Source organism: Squalius cephalus (genome assembly GCF_949319135.1).
Source record: "Squalius cephalus genome assembly, chromosome: 2".
In the NCBI taxonomy this organism is placed as follows: Eukaryota; Metazoa; Chordata; class Actinopteri; order Cypriniformes; family Leuciscidae; genus Squalius; species Squalius cephalus.
The window spans coordinates 51,503,069-51,531,019 of record NC_137123.1 but is presented as its reverse complement, the minus strand read 5'-3'; the positions used below and the strand labels follow the sequence as shown (position 1 = coordinate 51,531,019).

The 27,951-nt window shown below is 39.7% G+C and overlaps 1 protein-coding gene across 8 annotated transcripts in view; it reads left to right on the top strand.

The window, feature by feature from the left end:
* Nucleotides 1-27,951, top strand: part of fat1a (FAT atypical cadherin 1a) — a 92,750-nt gene that overhangs the window by 63,431 nt on the left and 1,368 nt on the right. For 3 of the 8 annotated variants that reach the window (XM_079846838.1, XM_079846840.1, XM_079846837.1), the window contains 18 exons: nt 36-4,106; nt 4,814-5,010; nt 5,456-5,609; nt 9,128-9,361; nt 11,789-12,178; nt 12,401-12,615; nt 13,038-13,175; nt 13,266-13,409; nt 16,113-16,310; nt 17,563-18,385; nt 18,478-18,609; nt 19,114-19,271; nt 20,034-20,490; nt 20,576-20,729; nt 21,616-21,726; nt 21,952-22,595; nt 22,704-22,841; nt 27,260-27,295. In XM_079846838.1, coding sequence (XP_079702964.1) covers nt 36-4,106; nt 4,814-5,010; nt 5,456-5,609; nt 9,128-9,361; nt 11,789-12,178; nt 12,401-12,615; nt 13,038-13,175; nt 13,266-13,409; nt 16,113-16,310; nt 17,563-18,385; nt 18,478-18,609; nt 19,114-19,271; nt 20,034-20,490; nt 20,576-20,729; nt 21,616-21,726; nt 21,952-22,595; nt 22,704-22,841; nt 27,260-27,295 — 8,394 coding nt within the window. Of the gene's footprint in view, nt 1-35; nt 4,107-4,813; nt 5,011-5,455; nt 5,610-9,127; nt 9,362-11,788; nt 12,179-12,400; nt 12,616-13,037; nt 13,176-13,265; nt 13,410-16,112; nt 16,311-17,562; nt 18,386-18,477; nt 18,610-19,113; nt 19,272-20,033; nt 20,491-20,575; nt 20,730-21,615; nt 21,727-21,951; nt 22,596-22,703; nt 22,842-23,848; nt 23,910-26,761; nt 26,822-27,259; nt 27,296-27,951 lie in introns of those variants that run through there. The other 5 variants (XM_079846841.1, XM_079846839.1, XR_013818747.1 and 2 more) reach the window with 4 other exon arrangements.

Sequence of the window (27,951 nt, the reverse complement as noted above, 5' to 3'; positions counted from 1 at the left end):
TCTGAGTGATGCATCTTTTTAATTTTTCTTCCTAGGAAATGTTGCCAATTCCTTTGCCATTGATCCTATCCTGGGCACCATCAGTGTGGGAAAGGAGCTGGACCGTAGCAACAAGAACCATTTTGAGCTAACTGTGAAAGCCTCTGATAAAGGCATACCACCTCTTAGTGCTACTGCTGCTGTTGACATAACTGTCACTATTTCTGACAATGCCATCCCTAAATTTTCAGAGAACGAGTTTTCTGCTGAGGTCAGTGAAACTGCTTTGCCTGGAACCTTTGTATGTTTGGCTACCGCCAACAGCCAATCATCAGTATTCTATCAGATCAAAGATGGAAACATGAATGGAGCATTTGACATCAACCCCAACTCTGGAGTTGTTGTGACCCATTCGGTTGTGGATTATGAGACTATTCCTTCATATAAACTAACCATTCAGGGAACCAACATGGCCGGTCTGGCAAGTAACACTACTCTACTGATTCACTTGAAGGATGAGAATGACAATGCACCTGTATTCATTCAAGATGAGTTTACTGGAATGGTCAGCGAGTCTTCTCCAGTCAACAGTGTAGTCCTCACCAAAGACAACATACCACTTGTCATCCGTGCGTTAGACACTGACTGTGATGCTAACTCGAGGCTGGTCTATCAGATTGTGGAGCCATTTGCCCATAATTACTTTGCAATCGACTCTAGCACTGGTGCAGTCAGAACCATCAGCGAATTGGACTATGAACAAAGATCTGTGTTTCGCTTTTCGGTTCAAGTCCACGATATGGGAATCCCTCGTCATTTTGCAGAGAAGGCTGCTAACGTGACGATTGAGATCCTGGACATCAATGATTGTCCGCCTCAGTTCAGCCAAGATCTATATGAAACCACAGTCTTAGTGCCAACTTTCAAAGGAGTGGAAGTGATCACAGTAAATGCATCAGATGCAGACTCTGGTCCAAATTCAAGGCTGTTTTACTCTATTGTTGAAGGCAATATTGGAGAGAAGTTTAAAATGGACCCGGTCACAGGGGTTATCACTATTCAAAATGTCACTCAGCTTAGAAGCAGGTATGAGCTCAGAGTGAGGGTGTCTGATGGCAGGTTTTCTAAAACAGCTTTAGTAAAAATAAATGTCAGAGAGAATAAGGAGAGTACTCTGAGGTTCACCCAAGAATCTTATAAGGCCTCTGTGCCAGAAAATTCCTTAGAGAAGAAGACTTTAGCCGTAATAGCTGCAGTGGGAAACCAAGTCAATGAGCCTTTGTTTTATACCATTCTGAACCCTGATAAGAGATTCACAATAAGCCGTACCTCGGGAGTACTCTCATCTACAGGCACACCCTTTAATCGAGAAGAGCAAGGAATATTTGATATTGTGGTCGAGGTGACCAGAGAAGACAAGTCATTTGATGTAACCCATGTCCTCGTCACTGTGATAATTGAGGATGTAAATGACAACCCACCTGTGTTTGTCAATTTACCCTATAAGGCACTAGTGCAGGTTGACACAGAGGTGGGTCATGTCATCACAAAAGTGACTGCGGTTGATGCAGATATTGACAGAAATTCTGAAATCAACTACCATCTCCAGGAGCTAAATGAGTTTATTCAGATCAGCATTGATGGTGAAATCTCACTTACAAAGAAGCTTGAGAAAGACTCACTTAACACTGAATTTGTAATCACCATTATAGCCAGAGATGGAGGTGAACCAGCACTTTCCTCATCCATTGAAGTGCCAATAATGGTTGTAAACAAAGCAATGCCTGTGTTTGAGAAAGCCTTCTACAGTCTGGAGATCCCAGAGAGTATACAGTTACTAACACCTATTGCACACATTCAGGCTAATGACTCAGAAGGCCCTAGAATTGTGTACACAATCACAGAAGGGGACCCTCTCAACCAGTTTTCCATCAATTTCAATACTGGCGTCATTCAGGTTTTAAAGCCTTTGGATTTTGAGACCCACCCAGCCTATAAACTTAGTGTAAGAGCTACCGACTCGCTAACTGGTGCCAAAGCTGAAGTGTTTGTTGACATAATCTTGGAAGATGTTAATGACAACCCACCGGTTTTCTCTACCAAATTGTACAATGCAAGTCTTTCTGAAGCATCAGTGATTGGGACGTCTGTATTGCAAGTCTCAGCTACAGATGCTGACACTGGTAACAACAAAGTGCTCTTTTACCAGATTGTTGAAGATAAAGACAAGAGCTCTTATTACTTTAGCATCGACCGTGACACAGGCACAATCTGGACAACTCAGATGCTTGACCACGAAGAAAAAACTTCACATAAACTGATAATTAGAGCAGTGGATGGAGGAGTGCCTGCCCTTTCCAGTGAGGTCATAGTATTAATTGATGTAACAGACCTTAACGACAACGCTCCAGTGTTCTCACAGAATGTCTATGAAGCTACGGTCAGTGAACTGGCCCCCCGTGGCCACTTTGTCACCCAGGTTCAGGCTTCTGATGCTGACAACTCGGATAGTGGTAAACTTGAATTCTCAATTATATCAGGAAATGAAGGGCAAAACTTTGCTATAGATCCAAAGACTGGGGCTATACTCATATCAAACCACCGGAAACCCCACATGGAGTCTCTCTATAACATAAATGTGTCTGTATCAGATGGTGTATTCAGAAGCTCAGCTTTTGTGAAGGTCAATGTTATTAGTGCTAACTTCCACAATCCTACCTTCAACCAGGTAGATTACGTGGTTGAGCTTCTTGAGAACTCACCGGTTGGAACAATGGTGGCTGAGGCTCAAGCCACAGATGAAGACTCAGGCACATATGGAAGACTCACCTACCATATAGTCAATGAAATTGCTAAAGACAAGTTCTCAATCTCTGAAAATGGAGAGATTTTTACTTTGGAGAGTCTTGACCGAGAGAATGCATTGGAGAAAGTGATTCCGATCTCCTTAATTGCTAAAGATGGTGGTGGCAAAGTTGGCTTCTGCACTGTAAATGTGATCTTAACGGATATTAATGATAATGCCCCGCAGTTCAGAGCTGCTGATTACAGAGTTAATGTTGCTTCCGATGTGCCAAGAGGAACAACCATACTTAAGATTGCAGCATCCGACATGGATGAAGGTAGTAATGCCGACATCACCTATTCTATTGAAGCGGACACAGACAATGTTGAGGAGAATTTTGAAATCCACCAGTTCAGTGGTGTCATTGTAACAAAGGAAAGCCTCATTGGATTGGAGAACCAACTATACACGTTTCTTGTACGAGCAAAAGATGGCGGAAATCCTACCAAGGCCTCTGTTGTTCCCGTCTATGTCAGGATTCTTGCACCCGAGGTCCCAGTGCCAAAGTTCATAGAGTCCCACTACAGATTTGCCATAGATGAAGATCTTCCTCTTGGTTCAGAAATAGATGTCATTCAGGCCGAAAGTGATCAGCCAATCTTTTACAGCCTGGTGAAAGGGAATACTCCTGAGAGCAACCAGGATGAGGTATTTGTGGTTGACCCCAACTCAGGATCTTTGAAGCTGGAGAAGAAGCTTGACCACGAGAGCACCAAATGGTACCAGCTATCCCTACAAGTACAAAGCGAATATGATGGTAGTAAAGTGGTCTCCGCTGTGGACATTAGTATCCAGGTCAAAGATGTCAATGACAATCGACCGCTCTTTGAGTCAAACCCTTATGAAGCTTTCGTTGTGGAGAATCTCCCAGATGGCACTTCTGTTATACAGGTAAAGGCCACAGACCTGGACTCAGGCACTAATGGCCATGTGGTTTACAATCTCGATCCCAACCAAGAGACAAAGGACATTGCAGAATTGTTTGCGATCAACAGTGAAACTGGATGGATTACCACATTAAAGGAACTTGACCGTGAGAAGAGAAATAAATACACTGTTTCAGTCTTAGCCACTGACCGTGGAGACAAAGAACAGCTGATGACCAGTACCAAGGTGGATGTCACAGTGGTAGATGTGAATGACAACCCCCCAAGGTTCACAGCAGAGATATATAAGGGCACAGTAAGCGAAGATGACCCACCTGGTGGAGTCATTGCCATTCTTAGCACTACAGACCTGGACACAGAGGACAATAATAAGCAAATCAGCTACTTTATCACAGGTTGGTCTGATGTTGATTTTGTACTTCTAGTTTAATTTTAGCAGTTGCATGCCGCCATTATTATTTGAGTTGAATTTGAAAGGATAGTATAAGTTTACTACTTTATAATGGAATAATTTATTGTACCAGCAATTAACAATTTGTGGGAAGCCACTCAATGCTAATGCAAAATATCCTATGAAGTGATCAAATTGTCATGTTTTAAGGGATTTCTGTGTAAAGAATACTTAGATCACAATGAGATTCTAAATTGAAAACTGGATAGTTTTCCTATAATGACGCTTTTAAAACAAAGTGGGAATGTTTCAGCTCTGGTGATAATTAATTAGCGCAAACATCGATGCCAAGCTGGAGATGAGATGAACCCTTTCTGGCACAGAAAACAGTCTCATTACATCCACTCGTCTTCGCCTGATCGTAGAGTGATGACAGAAATTGGCACAACAAGTCACACTGCCACTTATTTATATAGACGCTTTGTGTTACTGTTGTGAAGTCCAAGAAAACTAGAAGTGAAGCTTCATGAACGCTGTAGATTATTCATTGCACTGATATCTCACAGTGACCTGTTAAATAAAACAGATATAAATTGAGTCACTACTATAGCTACTACACATACTGCAGAAAACCACACAAATACATAGTCAATTTATCTGCCATTCATGTTCATTAGTTTGACTGACATTTCTCATGTTTGCTCTCTGAAGGTGGAGACCCCTTGGGGCAGTTTGGCATTGAGCATACTCAAGGCGAGTGGAAGGTCTCAGTGCGGAAACCTCTCGACAGGGAGGAGAGGGACAATTACTTGCTGAACATTACGGCCACTGACGGGACCTTCACAGCCAAGGCTATAGTTGACGTCAAGGTCTTGGATGCCAATGACAACAGCCCAATTTGTGAGAAGGTATGATAGTTAGTTTTGTGTGTATGTGTGTGTGGGAAGCAAAATGTCATGTAGTCTGATTCTGTCAGTTCAGGGGAGGGTGCTGCCTACCCGCTGTGCATGCTAAATGGGACGAGACTTAGAGAGAAAGAGAGAATGTCAGGAGGGATTTGAAAGGGTCCTTATGTGAAATGCAGCATTTAAGAAACAAAGAGAGCGATTTTGCACTAAGAGAGGGTTTTGTGAGGGCTAATGTGCTTCCTTTACTTATTGTGATCCTTTTTGAATAATGTTAATTTAATAGAACTCCTGCGGTGCAAATCTTTTAGCCCTCTTTTCAATTTGGCTTTACAATTATCACCAAGCTCTTCCTCTGTCCTATCATTTCTCTCTTCTTTTTGGCCCCATCATCCCGTTTTTGAAGTCACTTCTGCTTGTCACATGTCTCCCTTTCTGTTGTTTGCAGTCATTCTATATGGAAAGTGTCCCGGAGGACTCCCCTGCTGGTAGGCTGATCCTGCAGGTCTCCGCCACCGATGCCGACATCCGTTCCAATGCACAGATCTCATACGAGTTGCTAGGGTCTGGATCAGAGCACTTTAGCATTGACTCTGAGACAGGTATGCTTTGGTATTTGCATGTGCACGTCGAATAGGCCAAATGTACCTTTGGTAAAATGTTGTGTTTGATTTGTGTGTGCCCATGACCCTACTTCTTTCACTCACAGGGTCCTCAGCAGGGTCAATATGTATTATGAACTTTGTCAAAGCTTTAGTATTATTGTGCATGTTTGTGCATTGTAAAGCCTTAGAAAGAAAAAAAAAATATAAAAATATATATTTTAAATTGTGGATATTTATATACACAACTGTTCAAAAGTTTGGGGTCAGTAAGATTATAAGTTTTCCAGTAAGGAAGCATTAAATTGAGCAAAATTGACAGTAACGATTTGTACAACATATTTCTATTTCAAATAAATGCTGTTCTTTTAAACTTTCTATTCATTAAAAATCCTGAAAGAGAATGTCTCATGGTTTACCATCACAGGAATAAAATGATATTTTAAATATATTAAAATAGAAAACAGTTATTTTAAATTTGAAAAATATTTAACAGTATTGCTGTTTTCACTGTATTTCTGATAAAATGTCAGGGATTCTGCTTTCCGGATGAAGGTGGGAAGATCATTCCACCAGCAAGGAACAGTGAACAAAAATTTTATGGAGAGTGATTTTTTGCCTCTCTGTGATGGTACCACGAGCCGTCGTTTATTTACCAATTGTAGGCTTCTGGTAGGGATGTAGACTCGTAAGAGTGAGTGGAAGTAGGAGAGTGCTATGGTAGATCTGAAAGTAAGCGTCAATGCCTTGAACTTGATGCGAGCAGCAAGTGGTAGCCAGTGCAGATATATAAAGAGAGGTGTGATGTGGGCCCTTTTGGGCTCATTGAAGACAATATGTAGCCTGACTACGTCAGACTTCTTACTTCCGCTCAATTTCATTTCGCTTCTGTAGTCAGTCTGAGACAGCGTAATAGCTTTCCGTTTTCCTCCGCCTGAAAACAGCCGGGCCAATCAACGAACAGAGGGCGGGCTGAGAGCCGTGACGTAGACGCTGATTGTACCGTGGATGCGTAGATTTTTACTTCACATAATCTGCAAAAGTCGCACACAGCCATGTTCACTCCGGTATTTCGCTCGATGGTTTTGTTTTCGCATCATACATGTGTTTACAGTGGAAGTTAGATGCAGCTGAGCATGCGCATAACACACGCCATAACCAAACGTTATGTGATTGGCTTACGGGTAACCAATGATTTTAAACTTCAGACAAGCGCCCCCCCCCCCCCCCCCCCCTCCGCGAGAGAGAAAACACTTCTCTATTATGCCATTCCAGACTCTGTCTACGAAGCAAAGCGAAGTAGCAGAGTTTGGTATTACCAGGCTAGACAATATGTGCTGCAGCGTTCTGAATCATTTGTAGAGGTTTGATTGCACACGATGGAAGTCCAGCCAGAAGAGCATTGCAGTAATCCAGCCTAGAAATGACGAGGGCCTGGACGAGAAGTTGTGTTGCATGCTCTGTTAGGAAAGGCCTGATCTTCCTGATGTTGTGTAGTGCAAACCTGCATGACCGAGCTGTCTTTGCGATGTGGTCTTTGAACGTCTGTTGGTCCTCAAAGATTACTCAGAGATTTCTAGCAAATACTGTATATGCCACATACCCACAGAACATTTTCAGCACCATTTGCTTATGCCTGCAGTCAAACACATTCTATTTAAAACCATAATGATTTCTAATTTAATTACTTGTATAATTCCAGGGAAGAATGTACACCCTTGGGCTTTTATTGCTGTTTTCCAGTGAATACCACAGAATTCTGTTCCTGATATTATTCTTTTACATTTTTTACTTGCCTGTTTTAACATACTCGCTCAAAATATTTTAATAAACATTTCAGCAAGTGTTGCCCCACTTCAGCTATTAACTCTAGTCAACTGTCTCTCAACTATGTGAATTAAACATTGCTTCCAGCCGGAAAGAGAGCAGAAATCAACAGTGGGTCTGTGACAGCGTCACACTGCTAATACACAAAAGCTTTTGTAAAGGCGCTACTCACTGGCTCTTTGATAACACTGAGTGTGAAGGCAGGGAATGCTGGCTCACAAACTGAAGGAGCGCTACTGTTCTTCTGTGTGGGTTTAGTGTGCATGGAGGATTTTCTTCACTTTTTTCCCCCTTCGTTCCATCGTGGAAAAGAAGGGGAGCATTATAGTAAGTTAGCAATGCAAAGAGTGCTCTCGTTCGAGCCAACCAGACTCCTGAAAGCTGGCGGCTGCTTTTCCAAGGGTGACTTTCCCTTTTCTTCTTTTCTCGCTCAGCTCACTCTCAGAGCAGCCCACATGCCGACTGCACTTTATCCTCCCTTACAATTTCTCACCATCCCTCTCCTCTTTAATATTTTCTGTTTCATAAAGCCGCTCAGCACAAGGATGATTTTAGCTCCCCTCGAGGGGAAACTTTTGGACACCCTGCATTCATTCTTTCTTGAGATGTGCCCCAGCTAAAAGGTCGACACCAAACAGCTGTCACACAAAAGTGCAGTTTTAAATTAGTGACCACTTCAAAGGAATGTAGCTCACGCTTGCTGAAATTATTAGGTCAGATCATTTTCTCATCACAGAGATGACTGTCTCCCTCGCTCACTGCTTTTCTTTTAAGGGCATTCGTAGAGTGTCCTCTTGACTTGACAGATGAGAAAGTTTGAAGTGGAATTGGATTGTATCTTGTTCATTAGTGCAGTGCCAGCTAATGTTCAAAATTCCCTCCATCAATCTTTTTTTTTTTTTTTAAGCAAGCGACAACTATGATAAATATACATAAAGCAACTTTGCAGACATGAAGAATGAGAGAGCAGTAAACTATTTTTGTGGGGAAGCAGCATCAGGGTGCCTACAAGCTAGAGTTTATGCTAATTCACAGAATGTGTTTGTTCTCCCAAAAATGAAAAATGATGTCATCATTTGCTCATACTTGTGTTGTTCCAATTTCATAAGACTTTCATTCATCTTAAATACAAATGAAGAAAATGTACATTTTTGCCTCCACTGAAAGTACATGCAACCAAAACTTTGACACTTCAAAAAGTTGTTAAAAACATTGTAAACGTAATCCAACAGATCACTTTATATGATGAATGAATATAATTTAGGCTTTTATTCACATATAACCAATGATCAATGGCACATTCATAGATCACATTAAATATGGTCAATTAAATGAGAAATCTTTCAGGTTTCATCTTTATTTGCGTTTCGAATATGAACAAAGTCTATTTGGTTTGAAGGTGAGTAAATGATGACAGAATTTCAATTAAAAGGGTTGCAAAAATGCAGAGGTTCATGAAAGTGAAACTCTGTTGTGCAACCAAAAGTTTTTACCTTTTGATGCAACACAGAGTTCTGACCAATTTTGGACCAATGAGATTTCATAATGGGAAGGGCTACTCAGCACGACTCTGTGGTCACAGCTGGGTAGAAAAAAAATCACATAATTTACATGGAAGAGCTTTTATCTATTGTGACATTCTTATCACATCTGGTTAGGACACAGTGTAAAGTGTGTTTTTGTATTATCAGGTGAATTGAAAACACTTCTTCCTCTGGATCATGAGGAAGAAGAAGTGCACAGGATGAAGGTGCGTGCTCTGGATGGAGGTGGACGCTTTTGTGAAGCAGAAGTTGAAATCACAGTCGAAGATGTTAATGACAATGCTCCGCAGTTCACCTCTGACCCCTACACCTTCACTGTGTTTGAGAACACAGAGATAAACACACCTGTGGCTCGCCTGTATGCCTCGGACCTGGACACAGGTAAGATTCCCAGTTCCAGTACAATGATCAGTGATGTAACTTTGTTGGGGGTTCAGTCAAACAACTATCAGTGGGGGTTACTAATACAATATGTACAATAACAGAATAAAAAGAATAAAAAATAACATCCAGAAATCAATTTCAATAGTACATTGACTTAAATTTATCACACAGAAGTCATGTTTAACGTGATAATAGTTTCATCCTTACATCTACTATAATACAATATATTGTTAATCACGAGATTCTTCACGTCAGTGAATAAATACATAGATTCGCATGGAATTCTTGTGTGTCTTAATGGTCTGGTGGTAGAACTTTTGTTAAGCGTGTCAGAGAGGTTTTTGGATTCTAATACAGCCTCGTATATGTATGTATGTATGTATGTATGTATATGTATGTGTGTATGTATATATATATATATATATATATATATAGGTTCAACGCAAAGATGTGATTGTATGTAAAGAGCATGGACACATTTGTGTGCATTTTGTTTTGTGAATTCACCGGAACGAATAGAGCGCTGTTAAGCGATAGATTAAAGCGTTCGTCTTTGTGAAGACTGTGCATGAGTGCCAAGAGAACACTATTGCCTTCCGCCTCTGATAACGGCGGCAACGAGTACTCAGCACGATTTCAAAAACAACACATTCCAGCGGCAGATTGCCTCTTATTTAACACAAACGAACGAATGGCTAATCAAATGGAGATGTTTATTTTGTATTGGTACATCCGTGCCGCAAGATGTTTCAAAAAGTGGTGGGGACATGTCCCATCCGTCCCACCTACAAATTAAGCCTATGACAATGTTATATTTATGTCACTATTGTGTGTGCTTGTAAGTGTGTTTCCCAAGATATTCTCCTATTTTGCAACAATATGGTTGGTTGGAGGCCATCTGTTGTGTTAGTACATTAGAGAGGAAACCAACACTCAGTCAAACAGGGCACCACCTTTATATCTGAGAGGACACAAATTTCCATTTGCATGGATTCCTCTCTTATCTTTCTTTTGTTCTGTACTCTCTATCCTCAAAGAGACACATTGTGTGCTCAGTGTATATTCCAGACTCTATTTCACTTAAGCCCAGCCTAAACTGCCTAAAAATATTATTCCTTCATTTTTCAGCATCAGTGCCACATCCTTCATATCACTGGTTACTTTTTGAAAGCCCCATATGTGGTAAAATAGTTAAACTCTATAGACCGCATCCGTGAGATGTTTTATCTGCGCTTACAATGGAGGTCTATGGGACTAACCTATAATAGCTGTACCGTAAACTTGAAATGATCATAAGAGGGAGTTTATTCAATGATCTATAGACTTGCATCATACTGAACTGTCATGAAGTAGCTGCATTACAGTAATTTAGTCTGACTGAAACTTTGTAAAACACAAGAGATTGTGTTATCTGGCTATAATGAGAGAGTGTGTCTTGATAGATAGAATTGTACTAGCAAGCCACAAATGAGGCTTACTCAAAAATGCATTAGAGGGATTAGTGTACTATATCTTCATCTTGTTTGTTTGTGTGTGTGCTTTTCTCAATACAATAAGTGGCACTCACTCACACTTCTTAATATGCTGCACAGGATCAGAGGTTTCACCACTGAATCCTTTGTAGGACGAATTTATAAGTCATTATAGTTGAGCAAATGAGACGGAGACACGTTCGAACTATAGGTTCTTGCAAATCATTATGACTGCTGGAGGCTTTGCTATTGATTTGAAAGCAGTTTAATTTGTGAAATGTATTGATCTTTTGGTTATCTTTATGAATTAGTTTCCTTTCTTAGTAGGAAATATGATCATTTCAGTTGTGCTTTAAATGAATGAATAATTGACAAATGTCATTTGTAGAGCCAGTGTTGCTGTATAATTACACTACCATTCAAAAGTTTGGGGTCAGTAAGATTTTAAAAAAGAAAAAAAAGAAAAATAAATTAATATTTTTATTTTGCAGTGATGTGTTTAATTAATCTAAATTGACAGTAAGGATTTTATAATGTTACAAAAAAAAATAATAAATTCTGTTCTTTTGAACTTTCTATTCATCAAAGAATCCTGAAAAAAATGTGTGATGGTTTCCACAGAATATTAAGCTGCACAATTGTTTTCAAATTTAATAAGAAATATGTCTGGAGCACCAATTCAGCATATTAGAATGATTTCAGAAGGAACGTGTGACTGAAGACTGGATTAATGGCTGCATACAATTTTCTGTTATAAGTTACAATATAATATTATCATATTTCTTTGTATTGCAGTTTTGGTATATGTGTCAGACAATCAGAATCAAGATTTTAAAAATGCAGCGGTGTAATTTGTATTAAACTAGATTCCTTTTTCTGAGAGATTGATAAAACAAACAGACATATTACATGTCTATATTAATCTCATTGTTCTTTGTGTATGTGTGTTTAGGTTCTAACGCAGAGATCCTCTATTCACTGCTGGACTCTGCTGATGGTGTCTTCTCCATTGAGGAGGAGACGGGCGTCGTACATCTGGATCGTCCTCTGGACCGTGAGCTCCAGTCGCTCTACACCCTTCGCGCCCGCGCCACCGACCGTGGTTCTCCACGCCATCTTTCCTCTCTCACCACCCTCAGTGTTTCCATCTTGGATATTAACGACAACCCTCCAGTCTTTGAGCGGCGCGAGTACACTGCCACCATTGCTGAAGACATCCCAATGGGAACCCAGGTGTTGCGGGTGCACGCAGCCAGCCGAGACACAGAAGCAGGCGCAGAGATTACGTACGCCATTATCAATGGAAATGAGAGAGGAGTGTTCCGCGTCGACCCCAATACAGGTAAACACAGCAGCTGATCTATCTATCATTCAATTATTCATTGATTTATACTCTTTATTTACTTAAAAAAAATATTATTTAGAGGGTTCATTAATGTATTTATAATTTTTTTCATTTATTTATTTATTATTTAATTTATGTATATATTTTATTTAATTATTTATAAGATATGTTGTTATTTAGAGACTTTATTATTTACACTCAATGTCCTTTTCTTCCCAGGTGGTGTCTTTGTTATCGAACCTTTGGACTACGAAACATCACATGAGTTTTATCTAACAGTGGAGGCTACAGATGGAGGCACACCATCACTCAGCGACATGGCCACGGTGAACATCAACTTGACTGATGTAAACGACAACAGCCCCATCTTCAACCAAGACATCTACTCAGCCGTGATCAGTGAAGACGCAGAACTGGGAAAGACTGTGCTCACTGTGAGTCATTGGCTTCTCTTTCTAAAGCACTTCTGATTTTATTGTGCCCTGCACAGGTCTCTGTGTTATATCATCTCCTAAAAGTCAACACAGAGCAAAGAACACACACACTATACAAACACAGTCCAATTTCAAACCAGAGCTTGGCGACTCACCCCAATCTTTAATCTGTAGTCTTCTCTCTCACTCTGGTCATTTATTAGAGATGTTCATGTCTTATCATGTTGAATATAAATTGTGAATGTGAAAGTGAGGCTTTGATACCCAGCTCTGTTTCACTTGCGTGCCCTCTGATTTCCCTTGGGCGTCTCAGCCAATAGTTACTGACTAGCGAAGCAAGGACAAAATGCGGGGGTGCTGCATACCTGAGTCCGTGGCAATCTTTGTCTTAACCAGGTTTGTGTTTCTGTGTGTGCGTGAAGGTCATGGCCGACGATGCAGATGGTCCATCCAGTAATCAGGTGCGCTTCTCCATCATTGATGGCAATCAAGGCAGTCCTTTCACCATCGACCCCGTCAGAGGAGAGGTCAAGGTGGCTCGGCAGCTCGACAGAGAGAAGGTACAAAACACTCAGGTGTCTCAGCAGCAGGTGCATTGACAGTCTGTTGCTGAAACCTAATGATGACATTGTGTTTTGTTTGTTTTGTAGACCTCAGGTTACACGCTGACTGTGTTGGCCTCTGACAACGGAAGCCCGGCTCGATCCAGCAGCGCTACGGTCAATGTAGACGTCTCTGACATAAACGATAACCCACCTCTCTTCTCTCAGGCCAACTACAGCATCAATATACAGGTCTGTATCTTCAAATGAGACGATATAGTGATTTTACTGTCAATAATTTCACTCCAATGCTTGTTAATCTTAAGGTTACACTGGTCAGAGTCAGGTTTAGAGTCAAAGTAAACTTAAGTTAAAAGGGTTAAACTAAAATAACTAAACAAACAGAAATCAAGCTAATTTAATATATATATATATATACTGTATATATATGTTTAAACAATAATACAAAACATAACACAAAACTGAATAAGACAACAAATTGCTACATTTCTACAGTAATACAATATTGAAATGTATATTAAAACAATTACTGTAGATGTACCTGTAGCTGAACACCTACAGTAGCATGTTGTCATGATCCCAGCCTGTGTATATGTGTGTCTAAATGTCTAAAAATGTAAAGGTAAGGTTAAAGGTAATCAACTATCTTGACCCATTCCTAGACAAAACCAAAAAAATTAAACTAACCAATAATATTATAGTCTACTTTTTCTGGTGCAATCAAATATCAATGGATAAATGGATATTTCTCAAGGGTTGTTGCATTTCATGCTGATATTCAGCATTGTGGAAGTTAAATCCATTGCGAATACCATTTCCATTTGTCTTTGAAACAATGCTCTAAGGAAAAATTATAATTAGTCACCAGAAATGTCTGTGCTTGCTTGCACATAGCGCTTGGCGATAAAACAGAATGGGTATTTATCGACGGTACACCATTGTCGGTAACGATATTAAAAATGTTGGATATAGCTCGATATTTTCATTAAAATGCTCGCGCATCGCCCATAGATCTTAGGGGCCGTTCACATATCGCGTCAAAAAACGTGTGGAAGGCGCGGCTGTGCCGCTGTCTCCTTCTTTCCAAAGCGCTTGCGCTCCCGTGGCGTTTGTCGTTGCTATGCAACCATGAACTGCACTCTCCACATCATGTTGACTGTAGGTGCTTTCATTCCACCTTGATTAAGTGGGCTGCAAAGTTAAAGATGGCCCGACCACCACAACGTTGCCCAACATCAAATGGCAAATGTAATGAAAGCGGAACGAAACTGCGCTACTCATTATTTTGTGCTTCACGGACCGTTTATCAGTTTGGACCAATGCAGCACGAGCTGATCTTATTCAAGTGACACTGTTACTACACAGCGCTAAGAGATCCAGTAAGGAAGCATTTGAATTCGCTACAGAAGTAATAACATCGCTGCGAGATCTAGTGAGAAGCATTCAAATTTCTCCGTTATTAACGGATCAAACAGTGCTGACGTGGAAACCAGGAGAAACATTGTGCCATGAATGAACTAGTTATAGGCTTTAAGTCCACAGATCAGCAACATTCAGCATGGATTTAATGTAGTAACACTAACTGTAGCCATGCAAGTTTGGCATGAATAGTAAAATTCTTTCAAGTATGTCACACATATTTTTCCAGCACTTCAAAACTTAAATATTATCATATTTAAATGTTGTTTTTAATCTGATGACCAAAACATTATTTGTTCATCCTTCAAATATTATCCCAATTCATAAAACTAAAAGTTTCAAGATGTAGGAAAACTCACACTTATTTAAAAATGATTTTAATAAATTTTAAGTTTATTAACATTTAAATAATAATAAAAAAAAAATCAAGGAAATTTCTCTGCCATTTCTTTCTTTTTGTTGTATTGAAAACGTACCTAACCGTGACACCACTGTTGTATCGAACCGAACCGTGAATTTTGTGAACCGTTACACCCCTATTTATTACAAATGTTGATCTACCACAAAGTTTGCCTTGATTGTTCTACGTTTACACTTTTACATTGCACACATTTTGTAACATTTTATTTAATTTGTTGTTTGCCTTAACAATGTGGATGGATAAAATAAAAAACAGTGGTTTAAATTCAAACTTTTCTACTTGTCTTAAAAAATGTAAAATGTCAATAATTATCGATACCAAACGATATGAATTATTATATTGTGATACATTTTTTTAGCTATATCGCACAGCCCTTTGCACATATCAAATATAATCATAGCTTCTCAATTTAGGTTGTAAGAAATGTTTAACATGCCAAATTTTCCTTTAAGCTGCAGTCGGCAAGACTGTTTTGATCATATTCACTGAAACCGACACTATGCTCCGACAGAACAACATAAATCAGCCGGTTTTAGAAAAAAACCTGTGCTTCTACCTCCACCTGGAGCCTGTTATTTGTTTTGAAAAAATCCACCGCTCCCGGTTCTTCTGGTCCAATCAGCGCAGGGCTGTGTGAGATCTGACTGTCAATCACAGTTCGTGCACACGCCACAGATACCCCCTCCCCCGTGCACGTTACAATATCACATGCACACGCCTGAAGTTCGCAGGTGTGTTGGATTGTACGAAGCGTGATGGCGGAGAGAAAATCTACTAACAAGCTTCCAATTCCTCGGTTATTGCTATCTATGGGTAGATTAGCCAGGGCAGCCTGCCTCCAAGCCCATGGTGTTGGTCGATGCTGAAGAGACGGACGCGTTCACATAAAATCTGGTGCACATGCACTGACGAGCACAAACTCGATGGGAGGGTGCTCGCTGGTAGTGGTGGAGGGGCATGAGAGTTGTAAACATTCAAAATTTTGGCTAAGCCACCTCAATCTGCCAGACTTGCCGACTGCATCTTTAAGTGTAAAAAAAACTGTGAATGTTGTAGGTCTATGTTATAAAATACTTTCTGCATATGTTGTATAGGAGAACCAGCCAGGAGGTACCAGTGTTCTCCAGCTAACTGTGTCTGACCGTGATGCCTCCCACAATGGACCTCCTTTCATGTTTGCTATCATCGGTGGGAACGAGGGCAACGCCTTCCACATCACTCCTCAGGGCGTGTTGGTCTCCGTGGAAATGCTGAGCCGCCAGACCCAAGAGTTCTACCTCCTACAGGCCCAGGTGAGACCTCAGTCTCTCTCTCTGATTCTCCAACTATAACTGAAGCTGTAGGGGTCTTGTTCAGTTTTCATTGGACGTCTGAAGGGATAGATGAGCAATAGAGCAGAGGTCAAGCTTATTCAGTATTCCCCGCACAGGCCAGGCATTGGCAATAGAGTAAGATGTAGGAGCAGGCATGAAAAGCTGAGCAGAGGAGTGGACCTGAATGGAAATAATTACAGCAGTCTCTGTCTCAGTCACCTCCTCTTCTGGGTGTTCTGTTTCAAATCTTATTCTGACCAAGGCTGCAATTATTAGATACAAAATACAGTAAAAACAGTAATATTGTGAATTGTTTTCTATTAAAACATGATTTATTTATTTGATGGCAAAGCTGAGTTTTCAACATTATTACTCTTGTCTTCAGTGTCAAGAAAAATGTCTTATTATTATTAATGTTGAAAATAGAACATAAAAATTAGAAAGAATAGAAGTTTAAAAGAACAGCATTTATTTGAAATAGAAATCTTTTGTAATAATGTAAGAAATCTTTTGTAATAAAAGTTTTACTGTCACTTTTGATCAATTTAATACAGCAATGCTGAATAAAAGTAATAATCATTAAAAAAAATATGTAATTGACCCCAAACTTTTGAATTGTTGTGTGTGTTATTTAGGGGTACAAATGACATCTATTTTGTAGAATGACCCAGTGATATCAATGGGGATAGTGAAAGGAGAAGCAGGGTAATAGGGTGAAGAGGGGGACATAAAGAGTCAGAGTAAATTACATGAGCCAGAATCAAACTTGCAATTGCCGTACCCATTAGTCCACAGTTGTTTCCAACTGAGTGTATGCGTGTGTGTGTGTGCGTGTGCTTGTGTGTGTGCATGCGTGTGTGTGTGTGCGTGTGTGTGTGTGTGTGAGAACTGAGAAATTTGCTGAGACTCAAATAGTCTATTGTGCCAAAAGTAAATCCAGGCTCAAGTGCTCCCTCTACTGACCGTGACTGGCACTTATTATCAGCCTCTCCATGCAGAAGGTTCAAAGCCGTTTTTCTCTTAATACTCAATTACACTTCAAACAGCTGACTTGATAATTTGGCACCATATGTTGAAAGACTAATAATCAAGTTTTTTAGATAACGTTTATGATGCATGCTGTTTTGTGCTGTAAAGTGAGATACATCATTAGGTGGCTGTGAAAACAATCAATTGTCTTGAAATAATCTGAATATTCTGAATCCTTAGTCTCTTGACTCTTTTGCCCTAGGTAACGGACAGTGGTCGACCTCCATTGGTCTCCACGGCGTTTGTGAGTGTTCGTTTAATTGAGGAGAGCATCTACCCTCCTGTCATTCTCCCCCTGGACATCTTTATCACCACTGCAACAGATGAATATTCAGGTGGAGTCCTGGGTAAAATCCACGCCACAGATCAAGATGTTTACGACACTCTAACTTACAGCCTTGCGCCCGATAGTTCCTCCATCTCCGAAAACTCCGGCCTCTTCTCCGTCTCCGATGCTGATGGGAAACTCGTGGCCCGTGGGAATCTGGACGCTGGTCAATACGTCCTTAACGTTACAGTGACAGATGGTCGCTTTACTGCAGCTGCCCGAGTCAATATTCATGTACGGCAGGCAACAGCACAAGCGCTCGATAACTCCTTCGCTGTGCGTTTCTCTGCAATAGCACCAGAGGAGTTTATTGGAGATTATTGGCGCAACTTTTTGCGGGCTTTGCGGAATATCGCCGGTGTTAGACGCGGAGATGTACAGTTAGTCAGCTTGCAACCTGCTGCTGATGCATCCGGTGACCTGGAAGTACTTCTAGCTTTAGAGAGGTCAGGAAGTCCATTCCAGCCCCAGGAAGTGGTGTACAGGAAGCTCAACGCCTCAGTTGGGGTAATCGAAGAAATGACTGGAGTCCGTATTGTACGAGTTGTAAAGAAACTCTGTGCCGGTTTGGACTGTCCGCTTAGTTACTGCCAAGAGACGGTTTCTTTGGAGACGGGAGCAGTGTCGGCCTACAGCACTGCCAGGATTAGTTTTGTTACTCCACGTCACATGCGCACATCCAAATGTCTCTGTGAAGGTAAATATGCAGACACAAACTATTCCAAAAATGTATTTCACTTCCAGGCAAGAGTTAATGTTAGCATGTTAACCCTTTATGTGTGATTATAGGAGCTGAGTGTCCTGTCTTGAGTAAACTGTGTGAGGGAAGCCCCTGTCCTGATGGCATGGAGTGTGTAGAAGACCCTATGCATACTAAATTCAGATGCATCTGTCCTGAGGGAAAACAGGAAGAGTGCTCAGGTATGAACACACATTTCTTTGCCTTCATGCACCTTAGTGCAACTCACACTCTTTATTAAAGCACTGTATTGAAATCCCATCCTTTTATTGGTAGTACTTGCTAAGTCAAGTATCAGTATTGCTCAAATTAAACTTCTGTACATAACTCATCCTGCTCATAACTCATCAACAGACCAAAAAAATTCAGACTGATAGAATGTTAAGGCCAATTCACACTGCACCGACAGACTGTCACAGTCACCAGATTACAGCACGTCACTTCTCAGGCATTCTAAATCCGATTCAGCATGTTCAATTGGCAAAAACAAGCTCCGACAGACCCCAACAGGGGTAAGACACTGATCCGACAAAACCCGACGAAGTGTCTGTCGCCGTCTGTCGGCGCGGTGTGAATTTGCCTTTAACTGTATCAAATGGAACAGATGATGTCATTGCAATGGAAATTGCATTAAATATGTATTTTTGGGTTACATCACTTGTTTTGGTTTGCTCTCTGTGTTGTAGAGCCTCAGTCCTTAACATTCAGTGGAAATGGATATGCACGGTACAGGCTGATGGAGAACGAGAATAAAGAAGAAATGAAGCTGTCCCTTAGACTGAGAACGTACTCCACCCACGCTACTGTCATGTATGCCAAAGGCACAGACTACAGCATACTGGAGGTGAGTGTGTGCTCCAAAAAGAGAAGAGGAAAAAGAAAGGGGAGCTATTTTGGAGCTGGGAGAAGAGAGGGGAGCTCTTTCTCACGCATTCCCCCTTTGGTGAGGGAAAACCACACAACTGACAGATGCAAAAGAGTCTGGGACTGAAATGCAAGCAGTCTCATCTCCCTGCTGTTACATTATAATAATGTGTAGCTGTTTCTGCATCTCCCTGAAGCATCATTCCTCATTTCATCTGTTTAATCTATTTAACTGTCTGTTTTGGCTGATTAAAAATAACTAATAAAGTGTCTACATAGACATACATTTTCATAGGCACACATTTGTGTGCATCAGGAGGAGTTAGTTGTGTCAAAAACTGTGCTGAAACAGAATATACCTGTAATGCCCTAAAATGTGCAAAATAAATAATAGTACAAATTTAGAAACATGTTGCATGTGCTTAGATGGCCTTAGGTTGCGTACTAGGTTTTGAGACACCCATTTAAATTCATACATAGAACTTAATGGGGAATACAATTATTTTATGATTTTAAATTGTTTTTGTAAATATTATAATTAGATTTTTTAAAGAGTTATTTATTGTTTTATTATAATTAATAATAAATAATAATTTAAAATATTTTTTTTTACAAATTTATTAATAAAAGGCTTGTAGTAGATTTGAGATACTTTTTTTTTTTTTACTTTACCCCAGATGTATGCGATTGCTGATTAGCATAAGGTCAGCATGAAAGTCAAAACTATGTGTGTTTGTTTCAGATTGTGAACGGCCGCCTACAGTACAAGTTTGACTGTGGCAGTGGACCTGGTGTGGTGTCCGTGCACAGTACCCAGGTCAGTGACGGAGAGTGGCACACAGTCTCACTTGAGGTAGACGGCAACTACGCCCGACTGGTCCTGGATCAGGTCCACGCTGCATCTGGCACAGCCCCAGGCACTCTCCGCACCCTTAACCTAGACACCAGCATGTTCTTTGGGGGTCATGCACGGCCGGCGTCCGGCTCAGGAAGACTTGTGGTAAATGGGCTGCGGGGTTGTCTGGAGGGGATTGTGTTTAATGGGAGGGAGCTGCCACTGTCTCAGATTCGAGGGGTACACTCAGTGCTCGAGGAGTTGGTCGAAGCGGCTCCCGGGTGCAACTTGGCTCCTCCAGTCCAGGGCTGCTCCAGTAACCCCTGCACCAATGGAGGCACATGTTCATCACTGCCTAATGGAGGTATGCATGGTGTTTCTTTGGATTTGAATCATTGTGTTTATATATAGGACTGACTAATATGCTGTGCTCTTATGTGCTGTTGTAGGATATTTCTGTAAGTGCACTGCTGCGTTCATGGGTACTCACTGTGAAGTTACTATCAGCCCCTGTGCTTCTAATCCCTGCCTCTATGGAGGCACATGTATCCCACGAGGAGGAGACTTTTACTGCCAGTGCAGAGGACAATATTCTGGCCAACGGTAAGAGTACAAGCACATGTGACCCCAGAAATTATTCAGACACTAAGCCACGATTATAAATTCATTTATTTAATTGTGTTAGATAACATTATCAAATCATATGGCATCTGCAAACAAATTATCCCAGGTCTTGGTGGTTTTTAGGTGATTTAGGTGTAAATTCATGGCATTGTCTGTAGACATGTTCAGAAAACTTTTCTGTATTTTCTAATAGTGCTCAGATACCTTTTGTTTTAAATCTGAACATTAATATTTTATTTTGTTTGATAACTTAAACTTTTTTTATATAAATAGGCTTTAATATAAAGCCATAGAGTGGCTTCAGTGTCCAGATATTTTGGGGCAGCTGTACACTTTCAGAATACACACATATTCATCATTCTCTATTATGTGACTGATGTTTACTTGTCATGCTTTTTCTTTTTAAATGATAAAATAATTAAACTGACAAAGAAGAACAGGATGTAGTGCAAAGTAAAATTGTTTGATAAGTTTGATATTTCATTAAATTAGTTCTTTTTTCATTTTAATGACATTGTGTATACTCCAGATATGTAGCCAAGTAAAAGTAAGCTCTGTCAATATTTTCATTAATTAAACTTCATTAATATGCATAGTCTGACTCAAACATAAGAAAAATACTTCAGAGATCCATGCGGCATTCTCAGTAATTCCTGTTAAATTGGAAATTTAATCAGAAGCTTTGGGACACAATGTGATTGGTATTCAGATTTAATTCAGCAAGACAGAATCAATTTTCTCTTTGAGAAATTTCTACTGCAATTAAAAACTATCCTAACTGTTCTTTCGTATTTAAAGTTTATCTAAAAGTGTGCGTGTATGAAGTAAGTGACTGACAATTTGGCTCATATTAATTTTCTGTTAGGTGTCAGCTGGGTCCGTACTGCACAGATAACCCGTGCAAGAACAGCGGCAAGTGCATTGATAGCCTGGATGGCGCTGTTTGTGAGTGTGAAACAGGTTTTCAAGGAGACAGGTAAATCTTTTGATCCATCTTAAGAATCAATGAGACTGCTAAAAATTCAGCTTTACCATCACATGAATAAATTACATTTTAAAATATATTAAAAAAGAAAAGTTATTTTAAATTGTAATAATTTTTCATAATATTACAGTTTTTGCTCTATATTTATCAAAATAGCATTGGTGAGCATAAGAGATTTCTTACCGATGCCATGTTTGTGTGTGTTTATGTGTTTAGGTGCCTCAGTGATGTAGATGAGTGTCTGAAGAACCCTTGTGGCAATGGTCACTGCCAGAACACATACGGCTCCTTCAACTGTAACTGCTCCACGGGCTACAGTGGGCAGCATTGTGAACTCCGTTCCGAAATCCGCAACGAATTTGTCTCCACCTCTTGGAACATCGGCCTGGAGGAAGTAATTGGAATCGTTGTTTTCGTCGCCAGCATATTTCTTCTTGTCCTTCTCTTTGTCATGATTCGCAAGCGCATTTGTCGGCGCTCAAAATCCAAATCTGACGACGATGACAATCTCAGGTTAGGCACAGGGGCCCCCCACGCTTTCCTCCATCGACCGTACTTCGACTCCAAACTCAACAAGAACATCTACTCCGACATCCCGCCGCAGGTCCCCGTAAGGCCCATCTCCTACACACCCAGCATTCCAAGCGACTCCCGCAACAATCTAGACCGCAACTCCTTTGAGGGCTCAGCCATACCGGAACACCCAGAATTCAGCACATTCAACCCCGACTCGGTGCACGGACACAGGAAGACGGTGGCTGTCTGTAGTGTAGCGCCTAACCTGCCTCCTCCCCCACCCTCCAACTCGGTGTCTGACAGCGACTCCATACAGAAGCCCAGCTGGGATTACGACTACGATGGTACGTATGGAGAATCTGTAATCCAAATATTGTGCTTGTGACTTGTGATTTAATCTATTGCATGGGCTCTGTAAGTAAGCTTGAATGACTGTTTTCTTCTCCTCACAGCTAAAGTAGTGGACTTGGACCCGTGTCTAAGTAAGAAAATGGTGGAGGACAGTGCCTGTCACCCTTACAACACCAGAGGCAGCATGTCTGAGGTCCACTCTCTCAGCTCCTTCCAGTCCGAGTCCTGTGACGACAATGGTATGTTTGCTTTTACACAGATGACTGATAGGTCGTAATCAGCCAGTTAAACTGCAAATTATAAGTGAAATACTTGACACGTTTTTATGCTTTTTTTTTTCGTATATCAAAATGATTTATATAGAATAATTCTCTGTAACAAGATAAAAATAATAAAAAGGCTATGTTTTGAATGGAGCACTAGTGTACTGCATACTTCATACTGCGATACATACAGACAGTATACACTGAATGCAGTCTACTAATTTAAAATAAGTGCAAAAAAAAGCGTTTCAAAGAGTAGGACGCTACATTATTGTGAACAGTAGTAGCCATAACTGCAAACTCATCTTACTGCGAAATGTATATATATCATTTATCATTTCGACTCATCTTTTCTTTCAACATTCAACATTTCAAAAAAATGGTTTAAAGGTTGAAATGTGAAGTTTATCATTTCATAATTATTTAGTTTTTGTCAAAACTTTTATTATTATTAGAACTAAAGTTTTTTTTTTTTTTAAATTGATGCTTTTATGGTTCTTTTTACGGTTTAGGATGTTACCATATTCATTGTGTTACCGAGTCCTCTTTCACCAGTCCAGCGTTTGCAAGTATGAGTAGTATGTGCGTTGAGCAGTGTTTAGTTATCACCTCATATATAAAACTGTCATATTGCCTGTTAAATCCATTTTTTGTGTAAAAATTTTGATAAAAGTATCTGATATTATTTCTGATAATTCAGTATACTAGAGAGGTCAACAGGAAATTTGCATACTGTGCACAGTACTATACATAGTGTTTGTGTGCTATTCTGAACATAGCCTAAATTTCTTGCATGCTCTTCTTTGTAGACAGATCAAATACATTTAATTATATGGTTACTGTTTTTATTTTTTTTTCTGTACATCTGCTAACCCTGTCTGTCTTTATTTTACTGATGTAACTGAGTGTAAAGGGTGATATGTTTTGGGTCATGTGTTATGTCGTTTCTCTCTCTCTTCCTTATCGCTGCACTGGGGCTTCAGCTCCCATTTGGATCAAATCTCACCACAGACACAGAGCAAGGTTTTAAATAGAGGCCTGCTCGTAAGTGAACATTCGCCGACGGTGAAAGGAAGTGATCACTAAAAGCCCTGTGAAATTCTCAATGCATAAAAAGAAGAAAGTGTGTCTTCCCTCCAAACCCCCTCGCCTTTTTGTTTCGCAGTTGCTCTCGGAAGCTTCTCATCCGTTTTTCATCAGTTCAAGGCAACATCTGAGAATGACCTATATAGCATCTCTATTAGTTATCTGTGTGAAATTCATGTTTTGGATCTCTTCTCTTTTTTACCCCTTCCCTTTGTTTCTCTTAATGAAGCCAATGGATGGTTGAAGACATCAGCTCAGAGTGTAAAAACAGGGTATGAAAAGTACACATGATGGGTCTCTGACACACGTTATTTCTGTTGATCCTGATAACTGTATCTGAAGGCCCTTTCACATGACTCGTGGCAGCGTTCCCCAGTGCGGTGAACTGCAGGGCACTAACTGTCAAGCTATAGTGTGCAGTCAAGTCGAATGTTGTAACACAGTGCTTAAAGTACAAACAGTTTCAGCTTTGAACCATTTGCTGCTGACCTTTCAAACAAAGCTAATTGTTAGTGGACAAATCATTAAGATATCATTATGAGACCAGTGTCAGTGCAAAAAGGAAAACAAGATAAAAGAGAGACTGATTCAGTGCATATCTAGTTCAAAGGTGTGTATATCATCAGACTAATAATCGTCATATTATGTACGTTAGATTGGTCGATCAAATCAGCGAATGATGCTTGTGTTGAGAAGTTTGTTGAAGTTAGGGTTGTGTCAGCATGGCAGTGTCATTTTAGTATTATTTATATACTATTATAGTATTTATTCATATTTTGAATTGGCTTTTATTAGGGATGCACGATATATCGGCCACCATATCGGTATCGGCCAATATATGTTAATTTTTAATGTTAACGTTATCGGCCTGATAAGAAAATTTGTCCGATATATTAAAGCCGATAAATAATTTCTTCAGCTTAGACACTTCAGATGTGCACTGATCACCATGATGGTTTTGAATTACTTGAAATATGATTGGAATCACTTCTAAAAAGGAAAATACGGTTCAGTGCAACATGAGCAGTACAAGTCTGTCATATCAGCTACATAAAATTATAATGAAAATAATATAATTGTGTGTTTGAGGCATGGCTTTTAATGATGAGACTTTTGTTTCTGTAATCAGGCTCTCAAAAATTATATAAAAATTTGGATTTAGATTTATCGGCCAATATATCGTTATCGGCTTTCAAATATAAAGAATTATCGGTTATCGGTATCGGCCAAAATTTTCATATCGGTGCATCCCTAGCTTTTATTTTCAATTTTAAGTTTTGGTAATTTTATGTGCTTTTGTCTGTTTTATTCTGGGGTTTTTATTTAAATATTACTCTGTAGCTTTATTTTTATTTAAATTTTAGTAATTTTATTACTTATTTTGGTTAGTTCGTAAGGCAATGTTTCTAATTGTTTTGTTTATATTTAAGCTTTTCATCTAATATTTATATTTTATTTTAATAGTTGTACGTTTTAGGTAACAATTTTTTTTGTTTTGTTTTAGTATTTTCTTTTTTAGCAGAAAGAACTAGCATGGAAGAATTTAGAAATACCATTCGTAGTAGGTAACTGTTCATGTGAAAACTTGCAAGGAAGTCACATCTCTCAGTGAGTAGTCACTATAACCATCAAAAGACAAACTGTCTTAACTAAAAAAAAAAGTCAACTTTTAAATCTCGGTCCTATTCACTCCATTCAGTTGTTCTTGAATTCATGAGCACATGTACCCTGGAAATCCAGAGTTCTCGCGAGAGCACAATTTGAATTTGCTCAGCGAGTTACTCTGGCATTGAGTAATGATGCTCATTAACTATGCCTTTGTAGCCGAGCTGCACCAATCACATCAGTGTATCTGATATAGGCGGGCCAGAGGCGAGCTAAACAGATGATGACAGCGCTAGTGACAGCGCAGTCACGACAGTGATTGGTCGTAGTGTTATCCAATTGCGTGCAGTGAGATTTTCAAATGCATGCTTGGTACCCCTCGAGTTGGGCGATTTTCATTACTCAATGCCAAGACCCTTAATGTTTCAGATTTGGGTCTGGATTTCCAGGCTAGAACACGTGTGACTGTGTGCTAAAGCAACGTGTCTCATCTGTTAGTGGATTTTGATTTGTAGTTTTGAACACGCCTAGTTGAAGCCCTGACGGAAGTCATGTGAGAGGGACGAATTCATCTAACCTTTGAAGCTTGACCCTCATTTGACCTTTTCAACCCCTGATCTTGACCTAACAACCGCCCCACTAAATCTCTGATATATACTAATGCATTATATTGAACAGATTATCCATATCTCCTTATGGTCATGTACCCGCATATTCCTATAAAACGTCAACCTTGCTTATTTCATTTTCCTCCATCTGTTGGTTTTGGCATGGGGCCAGAGAGTATCTTTGTTCTCTTTTATCTTTGAGAATTTTCCTGATCCTTCCTTCCATCTCTCTGTTAATGTGTGTAACCATGAGCACAACGTCAGCCGTCACTCCCACTCTCCTCCACCTGAGCTCAACCCAGACGTGTTCCTTACGGACACAACCAAATCCCTCTGCCATTAACCCATCCCTCAGATCACACCCTTGTCAGAAACCAGAATCCCATAAAAGTTAGTATCTGTTGTTCAAACGTGCTGGTAAATGAAATCAAATCCATCAGTTTTGTCAGATGTCAGAATGCAACGTCTCATCGTAAGAAACGTTTTTGTCTCTGTTTCCTCTCTCCCTCGCAGTCTTGACTTCTAGTGTTTCTTTCCTGTCATGTTTACTTCTGAAAAATTAATGTTAAGATTTCTTTTATCTGCCCTTCTTACAAGCCTCCCTAGTGACAGTAATCCACCTTGTCAGCTCTGTTGTTGACTCGGTGGAGAAAGAAGGTATTTTTTGCTGCTTCTTTGCTGATTATTGAGTGTCTGTTTTAGTGTTTGGTGGGTGATTATTAGCTGTCCAAAATGCCATTTTCTTCATACCACATCTACAGAGACAGAGAGATTAAAAAAGACTAATCACATCTGGAAAATTTCTATCAAATGCCTCATTAGCCAATCAGGTGCTTCATTTGATGAGTGTTCAGCTAATTTGAAATGGAAAATTACGATCTTGCCAAGACTGATTTCACTTTCCCTCGAATCTGTGATATGAAACAATGTTTCTGTGCAAGCAAATGGCATGAAGATCATCTCTTACCTTCATGGTTCTTTCATTTGTATCCACATCCTCTTGCATTCTTTTTTCCACAGTGTTCTTTGATCTCCTTGTATTTGACATTTTCTCTTTCTCTTTTCTTTGCAATTCTGTCTGCTTTTCCTCTAAAGAGTCATTCTCGGCTCATGAACACAAGAACCCAAGAGGTGATTTATTTTTTTGTACAATTTGCCTGAAGCCTTTTAAATTTGATATTTTGGATTTTTGTTTACTTTTTTGGCTTGGTTACCCTTTCTATATAAAACTGCATGTCCACAAATCTGTGACAAAAATAGTGTCAAATCAACTCACCTTTTCAAATCAACTTTCTTTTGGTAGTTTTGTGCGCTTTTTGTCACAGCATTATAAACGTTTTTTTTTTTTTTTTTGCTTTTGTTCCCAGTTTAACTTAGTGATGTCTTCCTCAAATTCCCCCAAACCACATAATAACAACCATAAAAGACTTTTCCTAATAATATATTGTGTAAAAATGAATCTTTGAAAGTACTGACTAATTGTCATATTCTGTCAAGGTTGTGTATAGAATATGTAGACATATTCTGAGTTATTGTGTGTGCACATGTGTGGTGTATATTTGTGTGCACTCCAGTAATAATAGTGTTAAGCTGAATGCATCTGCATTGTGTTGGTGTGATACTGACGTTGCATGCTGTTGGTTTTAAATGACCTGGCTTGTATTAACTTGAGTGATTTATGAAAAGGGTTGAAGTCAATTCAATTTTTTTACACATAATAAATTGTCATTTGACCAAAAAAAAAAAAAAAAAAAAAGCATGAAAAGATTGTTTTTGATAATCCATTA